The following is a 27,831-nucleotide window of genomic DNA, read 5'->3' on the forward strand; positions in this document are numbered from 1 at the left end:
ATGTGTAAAAACTGGAACACTTGTGCTAGTGCAAATGTGAAATTGTGCAGTCACTATGGAAAATTGTATGGCCGTTCTTCCAAAAATTAAACATAGAATTACCATATGATCCAGCAATTCCTCTTCAGTGTATATAATACTCCCCAACAAATTGAAAGCAGGGAAATAGACATTTGTACTTATGGTCATAGTAGCATATTTGCAATAGCCAAAAGGTGGAAATAACTCAAATGTTCATTGATAAATGAATGGATCAAAACATGGAATACACATAATGAAATACCATTTAGCCTTTAAAAGGAAGGAATTTCTGACATATGCCTCAACATGAATGAACCCTGTAGACACTATACTATACAAAATGAGCCAGACTCAAAAGGACAAATACTGTATGATTTAACTTATACGGTGTACCTGGAACAAATACTACATAGAGACAGAAAGTAGGACCATGGTTACCAGGGGCTGGAGAAGGGACAAATGGGGAATTGTGGTTTAAAGGGTACAGTTTCAGTGCGGGGGGATGAAAGAGTTCTGGAGATGGAGGGTGGTGATGGTCTCACAATGTGAACGTATGTAAAACCACTGAACTACATTTAAATGTTCTTTTTAAAAATTTTTTTTGGCTGCATCTGTGGCATATGGAGGTTCCCACGCCAGGGATTGAATACAAGCTGCAGCTGTGACCTACTCCACAGCTGCAGCAATGCTGGATCCTTAACCTGATGGGCTGATCTAGGGATCGAACCCAAGCTGCCACAGACAATGCCAGATCATTAACCCACAGTGGGAACTCCAACTTAGTTGTTTTAAATAGTAAATTTTTGGTTATGTGTACTTTACTACATTTTTATTTTTGGTCTTCTTCAGGCTGCACCCATGGCATATGGAGGTTCCCAGGCTAGGGGTCAAATCAGAGCTGCAGCAACCAGCCTACACCACAGCCACAGCAACGCAGGATCCGGGCCTCATCTGCAACCTATGCCACAGCTCATAGCAACATCGGATCCTTAACCCACTGAGCCAGGCCAGAGATCGAACCTGTGTCCTCATGGATACTAGTCAGATTCATTTCCACCGAGCCATAGTGGGAACTCCCTACCACATTTTTTTTTAAAAAGAAAAAATCCATTCTAGTTAGCAGCCATAGCTTTGGAATTGTGGCAATTTGCTACCTCCTCCAATATTCATTATACTTTGTATGTAAGCAAACAAGTTGGGAGCTTGAAGCTCCACTCCATCTTTGGAGCTGTAGTTTCTTTCTGGTCTCCATCAGTTCCTCCCTCTCTGCACATTCCTGTTCCCCTCCACTGCTACCCTTTCTTAAAACCCCTAGCTTCACAGGACGGGAATATTCAAGGAGACAAGTTCTCAAGAATTCAGCTTTCTTGAATTGTAGAGATTTTCTTGCTTCTAACATGCTAAAATGTTTTTTCTGCAATCCTGAATGAGTATTTATTTAGGTAAATAAATTTGTATTTTTCCTCTTTTAATCTGTTAACATAGTATATTACCTTAATGGGCTTTCCAATGACCTTGTAGTCCTAGGATCACCTTATCTAATTACAGTATCTACCACTGAGTTTGATTTGCTGCCTTTAGGATTCTTCTATCTATATTTACTTTTCATATACTATCCTGTGAGGTTTTGTGAAGGTCTTGGATTTTATCCATTTAAAAAATTTTTTTTTAATTAATTAATTTTTTGCTTTTTATGGCTGCACCCATGGCATATGGAGGTTCCCAGGCTAGGGGTCGAATCGGAGCTGTGGCTGCCGGCCTATGCCACAACCATAGCAACACCAGATCTGAGCCGCATCTGCGACCTACACCACAGCTCATGGTAACACCGGATCCTTAACCCACTGAGCAAGGCCAGGGATTGAACCCACGTCCTCATGAATGCTAGTCAGGTTCGTTAACCCCTGAGCCGTGACGGAAACTCCTTTATCTAATTTGGAAGCTACAAGTCATTATTTTGTGAATAAGGGCATGACCTGGGACTTCTGAGACACAAAGGACTTTACTGCTCACAGCACAGCAAGTAGCATGAGCAGCATACCTCTGGCCCCCAAGTCTCACAGATGCAGAGTGAAAGGTCTCAGGTGGATGCTGCACATACTGTTTGTGTAGCAGTTGAGGAACACTGATCTTGGGGGATCCAGCTCTTATACAAGGCTTGCTCTTTGTTTCTGATCTCACCTTTCAAGGTTGTTGACTGTTAATTCGCCCAGGCAGAGTGGTCATGGCCTGATATATTTTTTAAATTTTACTTTTAAAATCATAGTTGGTTTATAATGTGCCAATTTCTGCAGTACAGAAAAGTGGCATGAATGTGTAGGAAGTTCCCTTGTGGCACAGTGGGTTAAGGATCTGGTGGTGTCACCACAGTGGCATTGGGTTCAATCCCTGGCCCAGGAACTTACACATGCCACAGGTGTGGCCAAAAAAAAAAAAAAAAAAGAAAAAGAAAAAGAGGAGTTCCCTTCGTGGCACAGTGGTTAACGAATCCGACTAGGAACCATGAGGTTGCAGGTTCGGTCCCTGCCCTTGCTCAGTGGGTTAACGATCCGGCGTTGCCCTGAGCTGTGGTGTAGGTTGCAGACTCGGCTCGGATCCCGAGTTGTTGTGGCTCTGGCGTAGGCCAGTGGCTACAGCTCTGATTCGACCCCTAGCCTGGGAACCTCCATATGCCGAGGGAGCGGCCCAAAGAAATAGCAAAAAGACAAAAAAAAAAAAAAAAGAAAGAAAGAAAAAGAAAAAGAAAGTGTAGGAGTCTCAGGGTATAGGGCAGAGAGATTACCTCTCCCAGCACGGTTTTGTATCAGGGTTACACTAAGCTAAATTAACACGATGTAAGTTTTTGTTTCTAATCCCAGAATCTACCTGAATAAACTAGGGATTTATGTGTTGCTTGAAGTTTTAGAAAAACTCACAGCAAAAGGGAGCTACTTTGAGGGAAGTTGGGGAAAATTTTGATGTGGTGATCATTTTCTTTTACTGTTTACTGATTTTCAATTTTTTCCTTGAGTGGACATTTAGATTTTTCCAGAAAAATCCACAAATATTTCAAATATAGTCTGTTTTAATGATTGCTTAACTCTAGAATATCTCTATTTATGTCTCTTTCTTTATTATTTATTTGTGCCTTTTCATTTTCTATCAGTTTGCTAAGTTTCTTCTTCCTAGAAGATCAGATTTTGGTTCATATGCTACAGTTTCTGCATTTTCCTGTAGTTTCCATTCTCCCCCACACGGAACTATGGGAACCAACTACATAAATCTTCTACGTACCCGCTAGTGAGTTCACACTGACCCTGTTCTTTGGGCTGTTCCAGCACACCTTCCACCTTCAGAATCTGTGTGAAAGAAGTAGGTACAAGACTGTGTTTCCCAAACTCCTTGGAGGAACATTTCCAATGATTCCAGAACTTCATCTGGTACTGATCCAGCAGTAGTAATAGGGTAGGTCTGTGGGTTTCTGAAGCAGAGTATCACTTAGCCTGAGAAGATACATCATCTCATTCTTTCAGGCACCCCCAATCCAAGTAATTCTAATTAGTCATACTCCTTTCACTTGGTTTGGGGAACAGAAATACTGGCCCAGTTGTCTTGCAGTAGGGTCTTATCCAATTGTTCCCTATTCTCTTTACAATGTAGGGTATTAACGCTTCTTCTTGAGATTAGGCTCTGGTTTTTAAGTTGGGGACAGCTTGGAACAAACTGTGCACCAGTATTTTCTGAAGTGCCCTTTGTGATAACCAATTTAAAAAGTGAATGAGGGAGTTCCCATCATGGCTCAGTGGTTAATGAATCCGACTAGGAACCACGAGGTTTCAGGTTCGATCCCTGGCCTCGCTCAGTGGGTTAAGGATCTGGCATTGCCATAAGCTGTGGCATAGGTCACAGACAAGGCTCGGATCTGGCGTTACTGTGGCTCTGGCATAGGCCGGTGGCTATAGCTCCAATTAGACCCTTAGCCTGGGAACCCCCATATGCTGCAGTTGCGGCCTGAGAAAAGACAAAAAAATAAATAAATAAAATAAAATAAAAAGTAAAAACTGAATGAGGCCACCAATATCAATTTCTAATGATAGAAATTAACTGGTAAGTATATATAATTCAGATGTTACACTTAAGAAAATGACATCAGAAATTCATAGAAACAGAAAGTAGAATGGTGGTTACCAAGGGGCCGAGGAGGGAGAGGAAATGAAGAGTTGTTTAATGGATAGAGTTTCAGTTTTGCAAGTGAAAAAGTTGACTGAGTTAACAATGTGAATGTATGTAAAATTACTGAGCTGTAAGCTTAAAAATGGTTAAGATGGTAAAAAAAAAAAAAGAAAGAAAATCAGATATCTGATATCAAGTTGACATGGGGAATTTATTTTGTAGAAAAGCAATATCTAGAGAATGCCACACAACCCTAGTATGTCTACAGTACTATATATAAAAATGACAACTGCTCATAACAACATTGAAGCACTGAAAGATAACAAAGTACTTTCTGAATCCAAGAAGTCAAATTATACCCAGTATCATTTTAACGTCCTTATATATATATATCAATGCTAACATTCAGTAAGCCAAATAACCAGGTCATCCAATAATGTAACTTTGGGTGAAACATAGCTTGGTGATATCCAAGTCTTTTGGCAATACGTAAACTGGCTCTTACTCATCTGGTTTATCTCCACACAAATATTTTAAAATTTCAATTTCTTGGTCAAATGACATACTTTGCTTGACTTCATTAAATATATTTAGACGTTTCTATTATACACAGTTAAATGTACAACTAAATTAGTAAAAAGTGCTAAGGTTTTATGGGAACATTAATACTCTGACAAAAATGTTTATGAATGTGCTCTATACTAATATTTCTTTCTTCATTTAAATCTTAATTTTTTTCCTTCTATTTTATAATCAGTTTTGTGATTTTTTTTAATAAGAAATCTATGCCTTCTCAATTCATACAGATTCTTCTCCCTTTCTATTTCTTAGCTTAAATTCAATTTAAGCTTTTATCGGTATTTTAGGCTTCATGTGTATTCTTACTCCTAAACACTAGCAGTTCTTCAGAGGCCTAAAATCCAGCATAGGAATTACTATATTAAATTAGTTCTAAAACATTAAAGACATTTCTCCTGAAATATACAGAACATGTCATGCCAAATCTCTTGTTTATACAATAAACCGGTAATATTGGTAAATTGCACATATAACATATTCCCAAAATAGAATAACTTAAATATTAAAACGTACCTTTATGTTACCACCATAACTGACCTTATAAGCATAACAAATGGCAATAGTCTATACAAAAATCACAAAATCCACTAACCTTAAGTGCGACATATCACAGCGTACAAACTCTTATCTCCCTATGACCTATTCAAACTAGAGAAAGCAAACTATAGCTTTAAGCTACTTCAGCATTTATGCCCTACTTAGAAATTTATACGAAACACAATTTTATGTTCAAATATGGAGATAAGCAACATAATTCCAAAACCCAGAAGTATCCCAGCATTCTGTAAAAAGAAATATCCCCAGCGGCTACATCCGTGGTCACTAGCATCATTGTGTAGCATCTCGGGTACCTTAGAAGAAGAAGAAGAAGAAAAAAAAAAGCAACCTTTAAGTTTCCAGAACCAGAGATTAGTTTTTAGAAGAATTTGCAGGACAGTATATTGGTTTTATATGTAGCTAGATATACTATGAGTCAATTCTCTAAAATATGACCACATACATACTGACTCTAGCTAATAATGTCACATAGCATCTCCCAGCAGTTTCATTAACAAATAGTATTCTTCGTCTCCTCAGCAAGTCAAAATTCTTAATGGTCCAGTTTGCTCCACTGTAAGATGGAGAGCTACACTGACGACCCTGCTCACTGTCTGTAAATAACATGTGGCTCACTTGAAGGTCAGAGATATGGAAGCCTTATACCACATAAAACATAATTTTAGCAATACGATTGGCTGAGATTGTTAGAGGAGCTTTGGTGACAAAAAGCTGTAACTCCTTTGTCTATTAATAAGGAGCCATTCTGAAGTACACACAGTATGCTAATGCTATGTAGCTTGTACTAGTTTTCCTACAGACAATTTAATGCCTGACTACTGAAATTCTACCTCACAAAAGACACATCAGAAAGGGGTAGACATTTCTGTATATCCTGATACACATCAGGCAGGACAAAGATATGCTTGTGAGCAATAATCCAAAAAGATAAAGGACCCATTATTTTATATGCTACTTTGTTGAGTACAGAATCATTTCTCACTGCAACCACATTTAATCTATAGCCTTTTGAAAATGAGGTTTCATTGAACATTTTCTCCATTTCATTGTCAATTCTATATTTTAACTTCTTAAAAACTTACCATATCCACCAGAGCAACATACATGAACAAGCCAGCAGTAAGTGCAAATATCCACATAGAAACATTTTCAGCATAATGACCGATGAAAATTCCTGTTGCCATTCCAAGATATGCTAGCATAGCTGACAGAGCATTATAAAGAACAGCCTGCTTAACAGTCATGCCAGCCTTTAGTAAAACAGCAAAGTCACCTTTAATAGAAAACAAAAAAAGGAGATAAAGTAACTGAAAAATCATTTTTAAGACACATAGTCAAAAGACTCCAGACTTAAGAAATTCTCCAGGTTTTTTGTAGAGAAAAACAAAAACAAAGTTAAGAACTACCTGGGGCTAATAGTGCTAATCAGTAAAAATCACCCTAACAGCTTTATAAATTAAGATCCTTTCTTTCTTTCTTTCTTTTTTTTTTTTTTGGTCTGTCTTTTTAGGGCCACACTTATGGCATATGGAGGTTCCCGGGCTAGGGGTCAAATTGGAGCTGTAGCTGCTGGCCTACGCCAGAGCCACAGCAACATGGGATCCAAGCCACATCTGTGAGCTACACCACTCACAGCAACGCTGGACCCTTAACTCACTGAGCAAGGCCAGGGATTGAACCCATGTTCTCATGGATGCTAGTCAGGTACACTAACCGCTGAGCCATGACAGGAACTCCAAATTGAGATCTTTTGTCCAAAGTTTTTCTTAAGGTGTCTACTTTGTCAATGAATATCAACAAACACCTTGAAACTACTTTTGTGCTCTTGCACTGTCTTCAAGGAGCTTTTAACAGGACATAAAGAGGGAAGACTAGAGAACATACATGAGTGATCAGCAAATGATAAATGCAATATATAATTAAGAAACAAAGAGTCTAATGTTCTGGTTATAAAAAGAGAAATTAAAGATTAAAGAAATTAATTAAACAATTATTTTACAGCTGAATCTGCAGCAAATGGAAGTTCCAGAGCTAGGAGTTGAATTGGAGCCACAGCTGCAGGCAGGCCTACACCACAGCTTACGGCAATGCTGGATCCTTAACCCACTGATCGAGGTCAGGTATCAAACCTGCAACCTCATGGACACAGCTCATTGGGTTCTTTTTTTTTTCCTCCCTAAAGTGGTATTATTAAGTTTATTTATTTTTTATTTTTATTTTTTTAGTATGTCAGGTTCTTAACCCACTGAGCCACAATGGGAACTCCGAGATTAAAGAAATCAAGATCACAGTTAACAAAGGCATCATGGAGCATGCAGGATCTAGAATGTGGAACACAGACCAGATGCTGAGGATTATAACAATCAAGCAGGAAGAGGAGAGACTTCTAAATAGCATGATACATGCCAAGGAACAAGTGAAAATGGTATTCAGGAGTGTGTGAATACACCTCTGTAAGAAGAAAAGAAGGACACGAACTGGGGACCAAAACAACTCTGGGAAGATTTTAAGTCCTGGTGACAGAATATTCAAAATACAATTCACTAACTTCTCTTTTCTTTAGCTCCAATGAAATTCTTTTTGTCAACTTCTCTCTGTTAATGGAAGATGACTCTTTAGATATCTGTGGTCTTATTCCTACTGTGTGCATCCTACTGTGTGAACCACCGACGTCACCAGTATGCTGGTATAGGAAGATACTTGGTAGGGGAAGAGGACAAGAGAGGGGGCCCAGGTATCTTTCTGGCAACCCCACACAGGCAATTGCGTAGTTGTAATCATAGGGTTAGAATTACGGCTGGAAAAAACTTGGACTTGGTAAGAAAAGAAAGCTGGTTAGGCTAGTAGACTTACAGGAAGGCATAAATGAGGAAGTCGGCTACAGCTATCATCAGCAAAAGCCAGTGACTATGACACTCTACCCACCTGGAAAATACCATTTGTAGGATTCTCTTACCTAATTCATGAGGTAACTCGTGACAGAACACAGCAACAGAAGTACTTAAACCACTTGATAAACCTTCAGTAAAAGCAGCACCTGTGCAAAAAATGACATCATTTTGTGGGTATGCATTTTGAAAATCTTAACAGCATACACGAAGAGGTAAAAGACATAAACTCTGTTCTAGTTGTGAATAAACAGAACTTGTTCTCAACTGTGCTCTGTATCTTCTTCATAAGTAATTTTAGATTACCTTCAGTTAGGTTTAAATTTTCAAAGGAGGACAAGCAGATATGATTGAGAAAGGAAAGAGCGATTAAATGATCTTACACAAAGCTAAGTAACTGCTACCACATAAAACTCTTATTTAAAAATATAAAACAAACTGATTTTAAAGGCTTAGAAAAAAATTATATGTTTTCCTGGCTTCAGAGGAATTCACTACGCAATTATACTATCTTTTTTTTTTTTTTTTTGGCCTCAATTGTGGAAGTTCCTGGGCCAAGGATCAAACCTGAGCCACAGCCATGACAATGCTGGATCCTTAATCCATTGGGTCACACAGGAACTCCTCACCTTCATCCTTTCACTGTCTTACCAGGAGAGTTTAAGACAAGTAGCTCACTACTTTTAAAAGCCAACACATTATACAACTGAATGCTTACAAACCATGACAGTATTTTTTCATCCTCCTTTGTCACTTATGCTGTGTACAGTACAAAGGAAGAGCACCAGGCTCCCAGGGAGGCAAGGCCAGGCATCATCTCAGGATGGCAAAAAAACCCAAAGAACAAAAAACAAAACACTGCCTCTTTGGGCAAGTAAGTCACCTTGCCAGGCCTTCGTTGCTTAATCTGTAATTATTTCCGTGCTTCCTCCCAGAACTAGTTACTACAATTTGTAAGTATTCTATTATCTCCTAATTATAGAATAAAAATTAAATAGCAAAAATTCTATAAGTCTTCTTTGGATAGAGATTAGTAATTAAACTTATCAAGTATGTAAAGATTCCTTTAACATAAAAGAAAAGATGATGGAAAAAGATCCTTTTACTTTAATAAATACTATTTATATTACAGATAAGAGAACTCAAATGTATTTGGAAAAAAACTCACATGTGCTAGAAACACCTCTGAACGTAATCTTCAAGACCTTGCCAATTAAAACAACTTTTGGTAGTTACAATTTAGGTAATGGGCTAGGCAGTTTCTAGCACTAAAATCTTATCTAATATTTACTGAATACTTCATTGTCAAAGCAGCCAAGGAAGAAATAACGTTTTGATAATCTCAGAAGTTAATAGCCTTAACAAACCAACCTATTCTTTACTAAAATAAGACTGGTGGTTTAATGTGACATTTTCAGAATCGACCAACAAAGGACAGACATGTAGGTTTATACCAATTGCAAGGCCATCGCTGAAATTATGCAAGCCGTCCCCCATTATCACCATCCACGCCAGTGTGGCGATGCCGGCATCTTTCAGCTCCTCCCGAGAGTAGCGCTGACTGTGACTGTGGGGGTGGTGGTTTTGATGGTGGTGGTGGTGGAGAATATGATGGTAGTCATGATGGTGGTGAATGAGATCATCTGACTGGCCGAGTGTATCATGGAAATGTGAATGGCATTTATTCTTGCACCCTCTGGGTACATATTCATTGTAGACTTCCTGTGGATGAGCATGGGCTATCATGACCTCCTCTTCTTCCAAGATTGCTGGCTGCTGAGAATCAAAGTGGGAGGCCTCTTGAGAGTCTGCTCGTAAATAGCCTTCAGGTCCTAGGTGTGAACATAAAAGACATTGGGACAAAGTCAGGAGCCTTCATTAATGCGCACGGACACACTTCAAACATTCCCATGGACAAAGTCAATAAAAGATCTTAAAAACTCTCTCATGTATACCTTGAACTAGACATTAGAAAACTGTCGGAGTTCCTGTCGTGGCTCAGTGGTTAATGAATCTGACTAGGAACCATGAGGTTGTGGGTTCGATCCCTGGCCTCGCTCAGTGGGTTAAGGATCTGGCGTTGCTGTGAGCTGTGGTGTAGGTTGCAGACACAGCTCAGATCCCGCGTTGCTGTGGCTCTGGTGTAGGCGGTTGGCTACAGTTTTGATTACAGATTAGACCTCTAGCCTGGGAACCTCCATATGCTGAAGGTGCCCCAGAAAAGACAAAAAAAAAAAAAGGAAAACTGTTGATGAAAAACATCAGGTTTTAATGATTTTTAAAAATTAAGATCTCACATATTTTTTTAGTTTTAATTTTTTATTTATTTCTTTTCCTTTTTGGGGCCAAACCTGCAGTATATGGAAGTCTATTTGGAGCTGCAGCTGCCGGCCTGCATCACAGCCACAGCAATGTCAGATCCAAGCATTTGTGACCTATGTGGCAGCTTGTGACAATGCCAAATCCTTAAGCCAAGGATCGAACCAGCATCCTGCATGGATACCAGTAAGGTTCTTAATCCACTGAGGCAAAAAGAGGAACTCCCAAAATCTCACCTATTAAGAGTGGATTTTAGGAGTTCCCATCTTGGAGCAGCAGAAACAAATCCGACTAGGAACCATGAGGTTGCAGGTTCGATCCCTGGCCTCACTCAGTGGGTTAAGGATCTGGCGTTGCCGTGAGCTGTGGTGTATGTTGCAGACGTGGCTCAGATCCTGCGTTGCTGTGGTTGTGGCTGTGGTGTAGGCTGGCAGCTATAGCTCTGATTAGACTCCTAGCCTGGGAACCTGCATTTGCTGCGTGTGCGGCCCTAAAAAGACAAGACCAAAAAAAAAAGTGGATTTTAAACGTTAACCTTCAATAACTATCCCCAGATCCTCCCTTAATTTCTTCTGCTTCCCTATGTTTACAAAGATGATTTTTCCTGATTATGAAAGCAGCACATATTTATTTTAGAAAAATATTTTATTTACTTACTTTTCTTTTTTGGCCACCCCACAGGACATAAAGTTTCCGGACCAGTGATCAGATCCAAGCCGCAGTTGCCACCTAAGCCACACCTGTGGCAACACCAGATCCTTAACTCACTATGCTGGGCCAGGGATCAAACCTGCGTCCCAGTGCTCCCAAGGCACTGCCGATCCCATTGCACCATAGCGAGTACTCTCAGAAAAGTATTTTATTTTAGATATTTAAAATATTTAAAAAAAAATTAAGAAAAACATTGAAAATTGGAAGTAAAAAACAGGCCTAATGCTGTCATCTGATTTTCTCCTTTCTGAAGGGCAAAACTCCAGGAAAAACACAAGACCCTAAAATACTATCATCACCAAGAAACATTTATCATCTATCTGTGTAAACTACAACAATAAGATTTTATCTTTTTCTTGGAGTTCCTGTTAAGGCGAAGTGGCCATGAATCTGACTAGGAACCATGAGGTTGCAGGTTCGATCCTTGACCTCACTCAGTGCATTGGGTATCTGATGCTGCTGTGAGCTGTGGTGTAGTTCACAGACTCGGCTTGGATCTGGTGTTGCTGTGGCTGTGGTGTAGACTGGCAGCTGTAGCCCCGATTAGACTCCTGGCCTAAGAACCTCCATATGCCTTGGGTGTGGCCCTAAAAAGCAAAAAAAAAAGAGTTGATTTTTTTTTAAAAGGGGAGGGGATGAAGGAGACAGTCCAAGATGCCTGCAAATCAAAGAGCAATAAACTCCTTCCAGCTCTCAGATTTATAAGGACTTACGCTCATCTACGTCTACTTTCTCCTCATTTGTTGAAAGCTGAGATTCATACTTGGACAACTGCTTCTTAATCTCCACATCATCATCATTTTCAGGTTTTTTCTGATTCTATAATAGCAAGGAAAAGCAATACTTTAAAATAGTTGGATTGCATATGCATACCTTTAAATGAAGAGTTAAGCAAAAGATTTCCTAGAAAAAGACAACAGAGGAGTTCCTCTTTAAGGATTTGACATTGTCACTGATGTGGCTGGGAACTTCTACATGCTTTGGGTGCAGCTAGGAAGAAAAAAAAGAAAAAAGAAAAGGAAAAAGATAAAGATAACAGAGTAATAGATCTCTATTGGAATAAACTCCATCTACGGGCAGGGCCTGTACTTAATTTTGCAAAGCACCTAGCAGTTCGTCTTAGGCATAAATTGTTTAGAAAGATAAATTGGAGTTCCTGCCATGGCGCAGTGGAAATGAATCTGACTAGGAACCATGAGGCTGCAGGTTCGATCACTGGCCTCACTCAGTGGGTTAAGGATCCCAAGTTGCCATGAGCTGTGGTGTACGTTGAAGATGCGGCTCAGATCTGGCATTGCTATGGCTGTGGCATAGGCTGGCAACTATAGCTCCAATTAGACCCCTAGGCTGGGAACCTCCATATGCCGTGCGTACGGCCCTAAAAGGACAAAACACACACACAAAAAAAAAGGTAAATTAAGGCCTTGGTAATATGAAAGAAAAGAAAAATTACACACTTACCTTTCTGAGTGTTTCTCCTAAGTCATACAGTCTAAATTTGGTCTTACACAAACAGAGTTTGTCAGAAATAGGCAATCTCAGGCCACACCCTGACCTAAAGGATTAGAATGTGGATTTTGTTGTTATTGTTGTTTTTGGCCACACTGGTGGCATGTAGAAGTTTCCAGGCCAGGCATCAAACCTGCACCATGGCAGCAACCTGAGGTGACAACTCAGGATCTTTAATCTGCTGTGCCATAAGAGAACTGCCCTTCCCAAACTTTCTCTAACTTAAAACTATACTATGATACTGATATGCACTTGTTACTAAAACTAAAATACTTTTCCTATAATAAAACACTATTAACAAATTTTCTTTTTTAAGTAAATCTCTATTAGTTAGCCTTAAATTTATCACTAGGTGTTTTAACTACCTGAACACTATACTTTAGATACTGTCCAGATCTGAGAGCTCAAGAGTAATAGTAACTTCTTAAATGGTGCCTGTGCCTTACCTACTCTTGTAGAATACTCAAGATAATGAAAACTGTCACAAAAATAATAGATTTCTTTTTTTTTTTGTCTTTTCTAGGGCCACTCCCACGGCATATGGAGGTTCCCAGGCTAGGGGTCTAATCAGAGCTGTAGCTGCCAGCCTATGCCAGAGCCATAGCAACGTGGGATCTGAGCCGCGTCTACAACCTACACCACAGCTCATGGCAATGCCAGATCCTCAACCCACTGGGCAAGGCCAGGGATCGAACCCGCAACCTCATGGTTCCTAGTCGGATTTGTTAACCACTGAGCCACGATGGGAACTCCAATCATAGATTTCTTATTTGCAGTACCATTGAATAAGACTTAAATAATCACCAGCATACCTGAGATTTCATTTCAGCTCTAACAGTATATAAAATATCCGTACACTCTTAGGTTATAAGAGTTTCTAAAGGCAAGCACAGACAAACCTTTACACCTACCCCTAGCATAATGCCTTAAACACAGAGAAAGTACTTAAATATTTGTGAAAATAAATTGAATTCATGATATTTTAAATCACTTCGTTGATGCTTTATTTCTTGTTGGACTATGACTTTCGCTAGACCATAGAGTTTTTTATATTTATTTATTTTTGCTTTTTAGGGCTGCACCCGCGGCATATGGAGAGTCCCAGGCTAAGGGTCAAATAGGAGCTACAGCTGCCGGCCTTTGTCACAGCCACAGCACTACCAAATCCTTAACACACTGAGTGAGGCCAGGGATCGAACCCACAACCTCAGGTTCCTAGTGGGATTCGTTTCCGCTGAGCCACGATGGGAACTCCTAGACCATAGAGTTTTTAACCAATTCTTTCATTCCATAAGATTATGAGCCTATAATGTTCCCTATGTTGAATGCTGGCAATACCTCATAAAACTAGATACACACAATCCTTGTTTCCTTGGAGCTCATCACCCACAGGGAGGGAGGCTTTACACAGATAAGGATTAAACAATTCTTTGATTGCAATTTTTGATACATTCTACAAAGGAAAAACAAAGAGTGCTATGAGAGTATATAACAGGACCTAAGTCCGAGGTCAGGATTCCTTGAGAAAATGATTATTTATACTAAGACCTAAAGATTAGGAGCGGTTTGTTAAGGAAAGGCGAGGAGGGGTGCTCCAGGTAGGGAGACAGCATGTAGGAGGGCCTTAAAGCAGGAAGGGGCCAGCCCCTTCTTGAACTGAAAAAAGTGCAAGGTGGTTGGGGCCTAGTAGGTCCTAGATAGGGTGGCTAGACGTGAGGCCGGGCAGTGGGGGAGACCAGACAAGGCAAACCATGTGAAGAGTTGTGGACTTTGTCCCTGAAGCAGTGACAAGTCCTAAAGAAAGGATTTTAGGTAGTGGTATCCAACCTCATCAGATTTTCATTTAAACACATCACTGTGCCTGCTCTACTCTGAACTGGGAGAAGATGACAGCAAAATAACGTACATTGGTCAGTTAGGAGGCAACTGCTATCACCCAGGTAAGCTGGCTTGGACCATAATAAAAGCAAGGAAGATGGAGAGAAATGAAAAGACTCTGGACACATTTAATAAAACTGGGTTGGATATGAGGATGAGGGAGATTCAGAGATGATTCTCAGGTTTCCAGCTTGAGCAAGAAACCTGAGAATCTAAGAGAAAGAAAGTTTGAGGCTGAACTATTACAAGGGTCTAACTATACCAACAGTGTGATTTAATTTGAATATAAAGATTTCAGATTGGCAAATATGGCAGGTAACCTAAAACTATGATAAATAGAATTTCTCAGGAATGCAGGACAGATGTCTTAAGGGAAATTCTAGATAAAAGGTCTTCTTATGGATCTGGAGAGCTTGCAATACTTAACATGTAATGAATAGCTTTTTCTTTTTGAGAGAACCAAATAAGATTAAAAGCTGTTAAGTAAGTAACATTGAGATCTGGATGCTCTTGAAAAAAGACAGACTCAATATATTCTAAAAAGGGAGAGAACACGCAATGTTTGTAAAACCCGTCTTTGTCTAGAAATTATGCTTACTTACCATTAATATTTCTACATGCAACAAACATTTACCAATCATCTATTATGTGCCATACACTAGTCTAAGTACTGGAGATACAGCAGTAAAATAAGACAGAGAGGTCCTGCTTCTTATGAACTTACATTCTAGTAGAAACTATTTTAGAATAGGAATTATTAAACTTCTCTGACTACAATCCACAGTAATACATGTAATAATACATGTAATAAATATATGTGTTATACGTATTATTTGTAGAGTAATATATGTATTATACTTGTAATACCACTGTTGCATTTAAAAACATTGGTCATGGAGTTCTCTTGTGGCGTAGCAGATTAAGGATCCAGTGCTGTCACTGCGGTGGCTTGGTTTGCTGCTGTGGTGTAGGTTCAATCCCTGGTCCAGAAACTTCTACATGCAAGGCCAATCTCCCGCCCCCCCCAAAAAAACAAACAACAAAACACCCACACTGGTCAGGACACAAGATTGATTTCACAACTCACAAATGACAGTAACTTAAAGAGTCCGAAAAATACTGTTCTGTATTAGATAAGAGAGTCTAGCTCTTAGAGTCCCATGTTAAGAATGTCAGATTAATTTTTTTTTGGTCTTTTTTTTTTTTTTTTTTTTGCTATTTCTTGGGCTGCTCCCAGGGCATATGAAGGTTCCCAGCTAGGGGTTGAATGGGAGCTGTAGCCACCAGCCTATGCCAGAGCCATAGCAACGCGGGATCCAAGCCGCGTCTGCAACCTACACCGCAGCTCACGGCAACGCTGGATCCTTAACCCGCTGAGCAAGGGCAGGGACCGAACCCGCAACCTCATGGTTCCTAGTCAGAAGGAATGTCAGATTAATGAAAAGCAATCTTTAGGTAAAATTTGAAAGTTAAATTGAAATTAGAATGTTAAAATAATTACAGTATTTGAAAGACAAACACTGTAAAATGAACACAAACAACCCCCCCCCAATTTTTTTTTTTTTTTTTAAGGTTAGAATAAACCCAGAGAACTTAAAGTAGGAGGACACATCCTCAGAGCCATCCAAGTGAAGCAACAGGGACATAAGGAACTTCCTGAAGATGACTTCTTGGAACTCTAAACCGAGGTTCAAAAAAGGTTCAAAATTTGCAATATGGATTTTAGTGAATGTAAAGTTCATAAGGGCAAATATTCATAGAGCAGGAGGCTCCTTTCCTATTCACACACACACTTGGTTCCCAAAGTGAGTTCCATGCTTAACAAGAATCAGCTATGTTAGTTTTCGGGCCTCTTCATGCCAGCTGTATCTGTTATTCCAATTGCACAACTTAATTACACATCACTCCAACTATGAAATGACGGTGAGAATAGCTACTTCTATGAAAACTTAAGTTGAACTCCTCTGAAAAGATTCAAAGGCAAGCTGCTTTAAAAAAAATAAACAAAAGACTATCAACTTACATAAGGCAACCACTGTATAATAATACTGTTTATATTTCCAAAATCTAGACTCTATACTCGAAATAGCTTTGTAAATATGTAACCTCTTGCTTGATTTCAGAGAAATCAAAATTGGAAATGTAGATGGAGCAGCATGGCTATAGAGAAAAAAAATGGCCACACAGAACTCCAACTCAAAGAATATCTTGGTCAACATCAAATGACTGGAATATGGGTGTACAAATTTTTTTTTTTTTTTGTCTTTTGAGGCCCATATTGGCGGCATGTGGATGTTCCCAGGTTAGGGGTCTAATCGGAGCTACAGCTGCCGGCCTACACCACAGCCATAGCAACACCAGATCCGAGCTACGTCTGCAATCTACACTACAGCTCACGGCAACGCCGGATCCTTAACCCACTGAGCAAGGCCAGGGATCGAACCCCCAACCTCATGGTTCCTAGTCGGATTTGTTTCCACTGTGCCATGACGGGAACTCTGAGTATACAAATGTTTTAATTAAAACATCTAAGATGTGTACATGTCACATTTAAGAGGTCGTTAGGACAATCTTTTTTTTGCTTTTTAGGGCTGCACCTATGGCATATGGAAGTTTCCAAGCTAGGAGTCAAATGGGAACTACAGCTACTGGCCTACACCACAGCAACCTGGGTTCTGAGGCGCATCTGCCACTTACACCATAGCTCACAGCAACACCAGGTCTCTGACCCACTAAGCAAGGCCAGGGATTGAACCCACATCCTCATAGATACTAGTCAGATTTGCTTCTGCTGCGTCACAATGGGAACTCCCATTAGGACAATCTTTTGACCGAATTGCCCAGTCACATCAGATAGGAAGAGGTAGATAACTGTAGGCAACTCAAAAGATACTTTTACTAAAGACAGAGAGCCTACTGTTCAGTGTCATAATATTTTCTGGTGGCAATTTGCAAAGGGAAAGTCTGTCAAAGTCATATACCCTTTCTTTTCTTTTCTTTCTTTTTTTTTTTTTTTTAAATATTATGGCTGCATCACAGCGTATGGAAGCTCCTAGGCCAGTGACTGAATTAGAACCCTAGCTGCAGCCTATGCTGCAGTTGCAGCTGTGGCAACTCTGGATTCTTTAACCCACTGTGCCAGGCTGGGCACCGAACCCACATCTCCACAGCAGCCTATGCTGCTGCAGTCGGATTCTTAACCCGCTATGTCATAGCAGGAACTCTTCTGTTCTTTTTTTTTTTTAATTTAATTAAAAAAAAATTGAAGTATAGTTGATTTACAATGTTGGGTTCATCTCAAGTATCCTTTCAAAGCAGAATATTCAGCTACTGGGTAATGTAAAGTTTTCGGTATGTGGGTTTGTTTTTTTTTGCCTTTTTAGGGCCACACTCATGGCATATAGAGGTTCTCAGGCTAGGGGTCAAATCAGAGCTGTGGCTGCTGACCTATGCCACAGCAACACCAGATCTGAGCCGCATCTGCGACCTACGCCACAGCTCATGGCAATGCCAGATCCTTAACCCACCAAGTGGGGCCAGGGATCAAACCTGCATCCTCATGGATACTGGCAGGATTAGTTGCTGCTGAGCCACAATGGGAACTCCCAGATAATTTAAAGTTAATCCATGATACTTTTTTCTTAAACCACTTTATTGAGGTATGATAGACATATAGAAACCTATACTTTTTTTTTTTCTTTTTGGCTGTGCCTACAGCATACAGTTTTCTAGCCAGGGAATGAATCTGTGCCACAGCAGCAACCTGATGCAGTGACAATGTAGGATCCTTAACCCAATGTGCCAGAAGGGAACCCCAAAAGCTGTACATATTTAATGTACGTAACTCAATGAATTTGGGGATAAGTATACACTCCTGAAACCACCACCACCATCAAGGCATAATCATGATGCTTTTGATTTTCAAGGCCCTGCTTGTGCCTCGTCTGGTCATTGATATAGATCCTTAGCCTTGCCCTGCTTCCTCTCTGATGAGTTTGAAGGGAATACTGAAGATGGAGAACTACAGAGTTAAAAAGATACAGAATTGCTCTTCAAGACGCCCCTGGGAGCAAAATTATCTCAAGGGTACTGAACTCCCTCACAAATAAAGATCATAAACACAGAACAAGCTCTGCTGACAACTTAGTTCAAGTACTCAGAATATTTTTCTTACCTTTTTCTTCTTATCTTTAAATTGCTTGATCAACGTGAGTACATGTTCAACAAGAAACATGAAATACAAGCCTCCTAGAGCTGTCAGACCTTTCCATGTAGAATCAAAATAGGTACTTTCTTCTATGCTTTGAGAAGAGAGATGACTGAAAAGTGGCCCTCTCTTCATTTCCATTGCTGGTTCTTCATGGCTGTGACTATGGTGGTGACTCGCGTGAGACTAAAGGCAAAAGAATATGGCTTTTATACACTCATTAGTTTCATACACTGTCAGAAAAATTGGCAAAGATCATAACACCAAATTTGAAATCACTTCAAATTAGGCAATTAATGTGATACTTTGGAATAAGGGGAAGTTTAGGATATTAAAAATAAAATGATCCCCACCCCTGGGCATCCATCTAGAGAAAACCATGACTTGAAAAGAGACATGTACTCCAATGTTCATTGCAGCATTACTTGCAATAGCAAGACATGGAAACAACCTAAATGTCCATTGACAGAGGAGTGGATCAAGAAGATGTGGTACATATACACAATGGAATATTACTCAGCCATTAAAAGGAATGAAATAACGGCATTTTTAGCAACATGGTTAGACTTCACTTAGAAATTATGCTAAGTGAAGACAGTGAGACATCAACATCAAATGCTATCACTGACATGTGGAACCTGAAAAAAGGACAGAATGAACTTCTTTGCAGAACAGATACTGACTCACAGACTTTGAAAAACTTATGGTTTTCAAAGGCGACAGTTTGGGGGCTGGGAGGATGTGCTGGGGGTGTGGGATGGAAATGATATAAATTGGATTGTGATAATCATTGTACAACTATAAATGTGATAAATTCATTGAATAATAAAATAAATACATAAATAAAATGACCAACAAGCAGCAGCGATCTAGAGCTTCACACACATAATGTATGATAGCACTTACTAGAGCCGATCTGTTTAGTGTAAAAGACAGACACATTCCCCAATGTCCTTCATAACATACAGGCAGTGGGTATTTCCAATGATTTTCCATGGCCACAAATAACACAGAACTGCTGCATGTAACAGGCGTGTAGGTCACTGCTTATACTTGTAGCTGAAAAACCCCTACCAGAGTAATCAGTGTGCTTACACATGGCCCAGTCAGGGTAATAGGCCCTGGCAGGTACCTGAGATCCGCAGACAGCTGAGTGTAGTTGGAACTTCCACCACTGCATTTTAGGGAACCAGGTATGGTGCACACCAACAGAGGTGAGACTGGGATACGCCCCATGTACATGCTGCTTTGAGCAGCAGGTAGTCCTGAGCATCTGCTACCTGGTAGTTGGGGAGCTTGTCAGAGCAAAATAGTCTTCTTTTACTACTGAATGAAACATGATGAGGATGAGCTATGCACTGCTCTAGGAACAGAGTACATTTTCTCTCCCACTTACCTGCAAACCTCTAAGAGAAATTACCAAAAAAAAAAAAAAAAAAAAGAAAGGAACAAAAAAGATGAGATCCAAATATTTCTGCCTGTGCACCTATCCCAAATACTTAATGGAAAAGTAAGTTCACTTCACTAAACTTGCTTTAAGAATTCACTCATGTCACAAAGTGTAAATCTTTAAGTACACATGTAAATTCAACTGTGAAGAAAAACTGAAGTAGCTCAGGTAGTCACATTTTTTATTTCTGTAGCAATTATACTAACATGTAAGGCAGATAATTCACATTGCTGCAGTCTGTCACAGTACTAATAGCTGAGTAGAATCTTTCTCCTTTTGTTAACTAGATTTCAAAAAGTTAAATTAGCTTGCATTTAGTAAATTCCCTTTAAAAGTAAAAAAGCAAAAAAAAAAAAGAATGTGTATTGAGATCTAGCATAAAAACATGGCTTTCAGCTACCAAATATATTTTCAAATCAACTCCTCAAAACCAAATTTTTAACTTTTTACATCTATCAATACAAAGAGTGTTCTATGACAAACCAAAAAGAAAACACACACACACATTTAATGTTGAATACTAAAACACGAATAATACAAATTACTGTACTTACATGTGGAAGAAGGTGTAAAAGAGCATCACCACTCAATGTCCCGACAGCCAGTGCCACAAGGAAACTCAAGAGAAACTTGAAAAACACCCGATTCATGAGAGGCACTAAGATAACACCCAGCAAAGACAGGAAACTGATGATGGAGATGGCTATAAAGCCACCAACCCAGGCTGCCAAACAAAACAAAACAGAGCAAAGAAAAAGCATACGATTGATAAACTTTAGTCTTTTTTTTTTTTTTGCCTTTTCTAGGGCTGCTCCCACGGCATATGGAGATTCCCAGGCTAGAGGTCTAATCAGAGCTGCAGCCACCAGCCTTCGCCAGAGCCACAGCAACGCCGGATCTGAGCCTCGTCTGCAACCTACACCACAGCTCAGGGCAACACCGGATCCTTAACCCACTGAGCAAGGCCAGGAATTGAACCCGCAACCTCATGGTTCCTGGTCAGATTCATTAACCACTGCGCCACGACGGGAACTCCTCGATTGATAAACTTTAAATACAAACTAGACCGATAATAACCAAGAAACTGGATCAAATGAACAATATGACTGAACCCTTCAGATAAAGGACATAAACCTAGTGGAAAATTCTTCAGCTGGAGGGGAAAACGTGGTTGTCAAGGATGAACTCTAGTTCACTCAGGAAATAAGCTTTCAGAGCTACATTATAAAAGGAAAAATGTAGGGAAAAAAAGAAAGAAATAAAGAAAAAGAGAAAGGAAGAAATAAAGACAGGAAGGAAGGAATGAGGAAGGGAGGGATAAATGGATGTAAGGAGGAAGGAAGGAAGGGAAGGCAAAAGAGGAGGTCTCATGGTGGCTCAGTGGATTAAGAATCTGACTAGTATCCATAAAGATGTGGGTTTGATCCCTTGCCTCGCTCAGTGGGTTAAGGATCTGGAATTGCTGTGATCTGTGGTGTAGGTCACAGACTCAGCTCGGTTCCCGTGTTGCTATTGCTGTGGTGTACGGTGGCAGGTGCAGCTCCGTTTCAACCCCTAGCCTGGGAATTTCCATATGCCGAGGGTCCGGCCCTAAAAAGATTATAAAAAAGAAAAAAAAAGGGCAAAGGAAACTGGGAAATTAAATTCTTTCCTCAGTGAACTAAGCAATTATATCTCCATTATAGTTTTTGAGCAATGCAACTCTACACTAAAGCAGAGCGAATCTTGGTTTCATTTATTAATAAGAACATATCAGAATTCGGCTCCTAAACAGCAGAGATTAACTCTGACCTTCCTCTAAACAGTCTGACAAAATATAAAGAGCCTCCCTCCTTTTTATGGCTGTGCCTGAGGCACTTATAGTGACAATGCCAGATCCTTAACCCAATGTACCACAAGAGAATTGTAAAGAGCCCAAATTTTGAATGACCTTGACACATCTTATGGGAGAACCCCAGACAAGTTACAATCTAAGTTTTATTTTCTGGTTTTTCTTTTGTTTTGTAAGGGTAAGGCTCACACACTTGCTTTCTTCATATTTGAGATAGGAACAATTAAGATGATATATTTGGAATTATGCTGAAAAACGAATAGGTTGATGTAAATATAAGGAAGAGTACAACATAAATGTGTATATTGGAAATACTTTTTACAAAATACAGGCAATTTTACCTATTTGTAAAGAATAGGTCTTTGGAGGGATTTCAGCTTTCTTGTCACTTGTCGTATGAATCAGGCATGATCTGGTATCAATCTGATCGATGATGGCTGGGCAAAGATAGTTGAACTCGGTGGCATTGAGTGGAACCTGGATGCCCATGCCATGAGATGTAAGCAGCTTTGACGCGTTGAAACACTGAAGAAAAGCAAACAGTGAAGTCACCAAAAGGCATTCCCACTAGAGAATCCAAAAAAGCTGTTTGATGACACAACACCCTCTCCTTACTGAAGCCGCTTCTTTATTTTTTTAAGTTAAGGGGAATCAAAATCAACTTTGGTTTTGAGCACCTTGGAACCTGCCTCAGGTACCTGGAGATACTGTGTTACATGGGTGTTTTTTCCCATCTTTTCTGCCTATTTCTTCTTGAGGGTCGTGGTCACATCACTAGTCACCTCAGGAGAAAGCCTCAAGTGGGAAAAGCTTGAGGATAAATGGACATTCAGAAGCCTGTTAATTCACTGTAAAACCTATTAAGGAAATAAGCTTTAATGTCGAGATGTGGTTCATTAGAGATTGAGAAATATGTTGTTTTAGTACTAACGCTACCCTACCTGGCCTAAACAAGCCCAAGACAAGTCACTCTTCCAGCAATGACTGTACTTGCAAAACTTAGCTCAGTTCCGTTGACATACCTGGCAAAATAACACTCCACAACAAGAGAATGTTAAATTATGTAGATTACTCTTGAAGAGGGCAAGGCTGATTAATAAAAGCAACCTGTACTGGCAGGCAGATGTTTCAACAATTTAATTAGATGACAAGCTTAGTTTGAAGAGAATCTCCTCTGGGTAATGTAAGCTCCCCCTTCTTCCCCAAATTGGCGGAAACACCTGTTTCTCATCTTCTGTAAAGTTATTTTAAACTCCCACAATTCTTGGCCCATAGTACTCACAACAAACTTTATCACTAGTGTTCCTATGGGAATGACCATTAGTAGGATTTTCCTAGAATTAGTACAGTCGTGTGATAGTTTGAATGAAGTACTGAAGTTTTGCCTATTAATGCATATCAACTAATTCTTTGTTTTTGACATTTCCCAGTCTAGGCAAACTGTGTACAGTCTGGAAGTCTAGTCTAGAAAAAAAAAAAAAAAAACACATGAACTCAGAACCTCCAACTTTTTCCTTGCCCAGCACAATACAATGGGTAGAAGCTCCAATTTCAATCCCTCCACAACTCACTGTGATCCCTCTTGTCAAGGAGGTAAAGCTGCTTTCTCTTCTTGCATTCTCTAACCCTTTCCATCACATCTTTCCTTAAAATCTGAATTCTAACTCCCGCTTTTTTGACCTCCCATTTCCTGTTTTTTTTTTAACTAATAATACTTATGTTTAAAGATTTTTCTCCTCAAGTAACTTTGATATCTGCTTTCCATACTTACTAGAAAATAGTTTCAGCAGGCAGCATTATTATTTTTTTTTTGTCTTTTTGCTATTTCTTGGGCCGCTCCTGCGGCATATGGAGGTTCCCAGGCTAGGGGTCTAATCGGAGCTGTAGCTGCCAGCCTACGCCAGAGCCACAGCAAGATTAATGATTCTTTTTTTTTTTTTTTGTCTAGCATTATTCTTACCAAAGAACTACTTCCTAGGTTTTGTATCAGAAATGTTTACAACATAGTAGGGATACTCAGAGCTAAATGCCTTGCTGAGAAGGTAGAAAGAAATTCCCTTTTTGATGAACTCACCATTTTATTTTACTTTTTGTCTTTTTTTTGTCTTTTGTCTTTTAAGGGCCACATGCGTGGCATATGGAGCTTCCCAGGCTAGGGATCCAATCGGAGGTATACCCGATGGTCTACTCCAGAGCCACAGCAAAGCAGGATCCAAGCCAAGTCTGCAACCTACACCATAGCTCACGGCAACGCCAGATCCCTAACCCACTGAGAAAGGCCAGGGATCGAATCTACAACCTCACAGTTCCTAGTCCGATTCGTTAACCACTGAGCCACGACAGGAACTCCTACTTTTCGTCTTTTAAATAAGGACCACACGTGTGGCATATGGAGGTTCCCAGGCTAGGGGTCTAATTGGAGCAGTAGCTGCGGGCCTACACTAGAGCCACAACAACGCCAGATCCTTAACCCACTGAGCGAGGCCAGGGATCAAACCTATGTCCTCATGTATGCTAGTCAGACTGTTTCTGCTGAGCCATGTCAGGAACTCCTAGAATTAGGACTCCCACTATTTTATTTTTACTTTAAACCACGTACAACTGAGACGGAATAGCAATGACAGGACTGACGAGCATGCGTATTGATTAAAATAACGAACAACACTCATCTTACCTCCTGAGTATTCTCGTTTGTGCTTCTGGAATACATAAAGCCTTTTCTGGGCTCACTCACAGATTCATTTGTTTTCCTATTAGCCAGCCAGCTCACCCGGCTCTTTTCTGTGATACTGGGTGGAGTGGAACTGCTCACATCTTTGGGGAGTTTTCCATGTTTTGGAGATTCTATTGTCTCTAGAAAGTGAGTTCCTTCAGAGACGGCATTATACACAGTCGAGGTCACTTCACCAGCACCAACACCATCCTTGATTAAAGCATTCCTCCTACCATTGGCATGTTCTGATCTGTGAGATCCCTTCCCCTGGCTGCTTCTAGGATCTTTGTTTGAACTCTCAGAGTCATGGTCTGGGCAAAGAGCTTTCCGATTGTTTTTACTGGGAGCGCGATTACGGTGAAAGTGATGATCATGGTCAGAGTGATGATCGTGGTCGGAGTGATGCTCGTGGTCATGGTGTATGTGGATTCTTTTAATCTTATCTATGCCTATATTCTGAAGCAACTTTCTGAACCCTTCAACTGACAAGGAATTATTTTCTCCATAGCGACGGAAAAGCTGCTGAAGGTGGTGTTGCTGTGTGGTAACTGCCATGTCAACATTAATGCCAGATTCCCAATTGGGAATAATTTTCTCAGTGGTCTGAGGGAAAGCAGTGGCTGGTCCTACTTCATGAAGGGGATTTGTGAAGGACAGGGAGAAGGTCAGGATTAAGATCACAGATAAATTCCTTGCCATCGCACTTTCCTAAGACAGAAAAAGACAAAGAAAAAGAAAAAAAAGCCCTTTTCAAAATAATTTCAATAAAGAAATCTCATGCTAAAAACTGATGTCCAATCATAGAATCAAAATTATAGAGCATCATCTAATGTGACCAGTGAAGTGCTAGATAATGTAAAAATATAGACAAGTGGAGTCCTAGGCTCGAACCCTGAATTGCTAAAACACATGAAACAACCAGAAAGCAGCTAAGTGCTAAGACTGTAATTAGAACGGTAAAAGCAATGATGATTCAGAGTCTGGAGAGATTCATGTGGCCACAGCCATACTGGCAACTTCTTACTGCGTTTAGAAAAACAATTCAAAACAAAACCCAACTACCTCCACCACTACCATCATTTCACAGAACACTCTTTTAATGTCAAAAAAGTAAAATGGCAATCTCAGAATAGCTCACATTAAAAATTTTTTTCTTAAACTATATACAATACAATTTGAGGCTTCTTTCCCCCAATCCCACTCTTCAAAGGTACAAAATTTTTCCAGTTTCTTGCTTATGCCTCATGCATACACAAATGGGATTTTTTTTATCCCACTCAACAAATAACATCTTTTTATGTCAGTACATATAAAGCGATCTCATTCTTTTGAATGCCTGCACAATAGCAGTTCTTTTAAACTTCATTAAAAAACTATCTCACTCTTATGTTGCTTAAAACCAGTGAAAATCTTTTCATAGACTACCACTCATCCACACAATAGTGTTTGGAACCAAAAGCCTATGATGCAAAGAGGAATTAGGAATCCAGTTGTGCCTTGAAAAGCAGAATTCAGTTAAACAGAGGAAGAGATAGCCCAGATAAGTGGATAGACTAGTATTTCTGTGGATAGCCAGCCGATGTCCAGCACCAATGATGGATGGTGATCGTGACCAAACTTACCAGCCTCCAGAGAAAGAGGTAGGCTCAGGGGTGAGAGAGCAAGGGCAAGGGGCAACCCAGCTCTACCACTTTCAGGTGCTCTTCTTTGGATCAGGAAAAGCTGGTAATACCTTTCTTATAGAGTGACTGAGGAAACACATGACGGATGTATGTGGAAGTGCTCCAAACACTGTCAGCAACGCTGCACAACAGCTGCTTATCATACTGTGGAAAATGGAAGTATGTACCATCACGGGGTTAGACTCCTGAAAGAACAATCCGTGGGGCCTGAAGTTTTAATAGGCAGAAGAGAACCTTTAAGAAATCATTCGCAGAAGAGAAGCAAGGAGCGGGATGGGTGGGGTCAACACAGACGAATGGCTCGGGGACAGCTCTGTGCCTTTCTCCAGGGAGGATGCTCAGGGCGGTACTGGACCCGCTGGCAGATCTCCTTCCCGGCAAGTCCGCGTGTGTTAGAGAAAAGAAAGCTGAAGGAAAGGGCCTGGAGAATAGCGCCAGTGGAGAAAACACGAAAGAGGGCACCAAACTGCTTCTAAGGGCTTTTTATTTTTAAACACGACAGTACATTCTTAGAAAATTAGATAAACAGGACTAACCGTTTCCTTACCCCGTTGGATCTCGCAGCCTATCTGTGCACCCCAAACTGGGAAGTCTGCCCTCGCCGTTCCGCAGGGTTCCCCTTTTCCGCCTGCCCTGAGGGACCTGCGGGACTCACCTCCTCGCGGCCTCGCTGCCCTCCGGCTCGGTCCCGCGCGCCAGTTCAGTTCCCGCCGGCGGTCCGGAGAGCTCGGCACTCGCCTGTGTTTCTCTCCGTAGAAACGTCTACAGAGCGTGAGGAGGCGGCGGTCTCATCTGTCCGGCTGGCCCCTCGGTTGGGGTACTGCACGGCAGACACAGAGAAGCCTCGCCCCACGTGCCCTCTCCTCCCGCGAGCCGCAGGACAATTACTAATAACCGCCGCGCGCAGCTCGCCGCCGGGAACCACCGCCTCCGCCAGCCATGACTACGGGGCATGCGCAGTGCGGCTCGACCCCGTCCCCTGCAGGCGGGTCCGCGCGTCCGCCTGTTTGCTGGCGCCGCGGGGCTCGCAGGGGCGGGAGGGGGCGGAGACGCGGCCCTGGCGGGCTCTTAGCTCCAAGATCAGCTGGAAACCCTTTCCTTGAGCCCCTCCGCGCCCCTGTCTCCCTGAGGCCCGAAACTCGCTCTCCAAGGCCCCGACCCGGGCCAGCCCCGTCTGCTGCTAGGAACCAAGCCGTGAGGGGCAGCGGGACGTTCCTGCCGTCGTTCCGGCACACGAGCCCTAGGTCTTTCTGGAGGGTCTTGAATTGTTCCGGTCGGGTCTTCACTGCGGGGAAGGAGGTCGTGCCTGTGCCCTGAGCCAAGATCCAGGGGC

At 40.9% G+C, this 27,831-nt stretch overlaps 1 protein-coding gene across 2 annotated transcripts; it reads right to left on the reverse strand.

The window, feature by feature from the left end:
- Window positions 1–4,365: 4,365 nt before the first annotated feature.
- SLC39A6 (solute carrier family 39 member 6) lies at window positions 4,366–27,440 on the reverse strand. 2 transcript variants are annotated; one of them, XM_047794140.1, is made up of 10 exons: window positions 27,154–27,440; window positions 24,778–25,524; window positions 22,445–22,628; window positions 20,827–20,996; window positions 18,790–19,008; window positions 11,942–12,047; window positions 9,653–10,030; window positions 8,267–8,347; window positions 6,393–6,583; window positions 4,366–5,603 (listed from the first exon to the last, which is right to left on the reverse strand). In XM_047794140.1, the coding sequence occupies exons 2-10, from the start codon at window positions 25,513–25,515 to the stop codon at window positions 5,451–5,453; spliced, it is 2,220 nt and encodes a 739-aa protein (XP_047650096.1). In that variant the 5' UTR covers window positions 25,516–25,524; window positions 27,154–27,440; the 3' UTR covers window positions 4,366–5,450. The 2 variants fall into 2 exon arrangements, with proteins under 2 accessions (XP_047650096.1, XP_047650097.1); XM_047794141.1 differs by lacking the exon at window positions 24,778–25,524 and having other exon boundaries at window positions 27,154–27,432.
- Between the last annotated feature and the right edge of the window lie 391 nt (window positions 27,441–27,831).

Source organism: Phacochoerus africanus, chromosome 8 (assembly GCF_016906955.1).
Source record: "Phacochoerus africanus isolate WHEZ1 chromosome 8, ROS_Pafr_v1, whole genome shotgun sequence".
Classification (NCBI taxonomy): domain Eukaryota; kingdom Metazoa; phylum Chordata; class Mammalia; order Artiodactyla; family Suidae; genus Phacochoerus; species Phacochoerus africanus.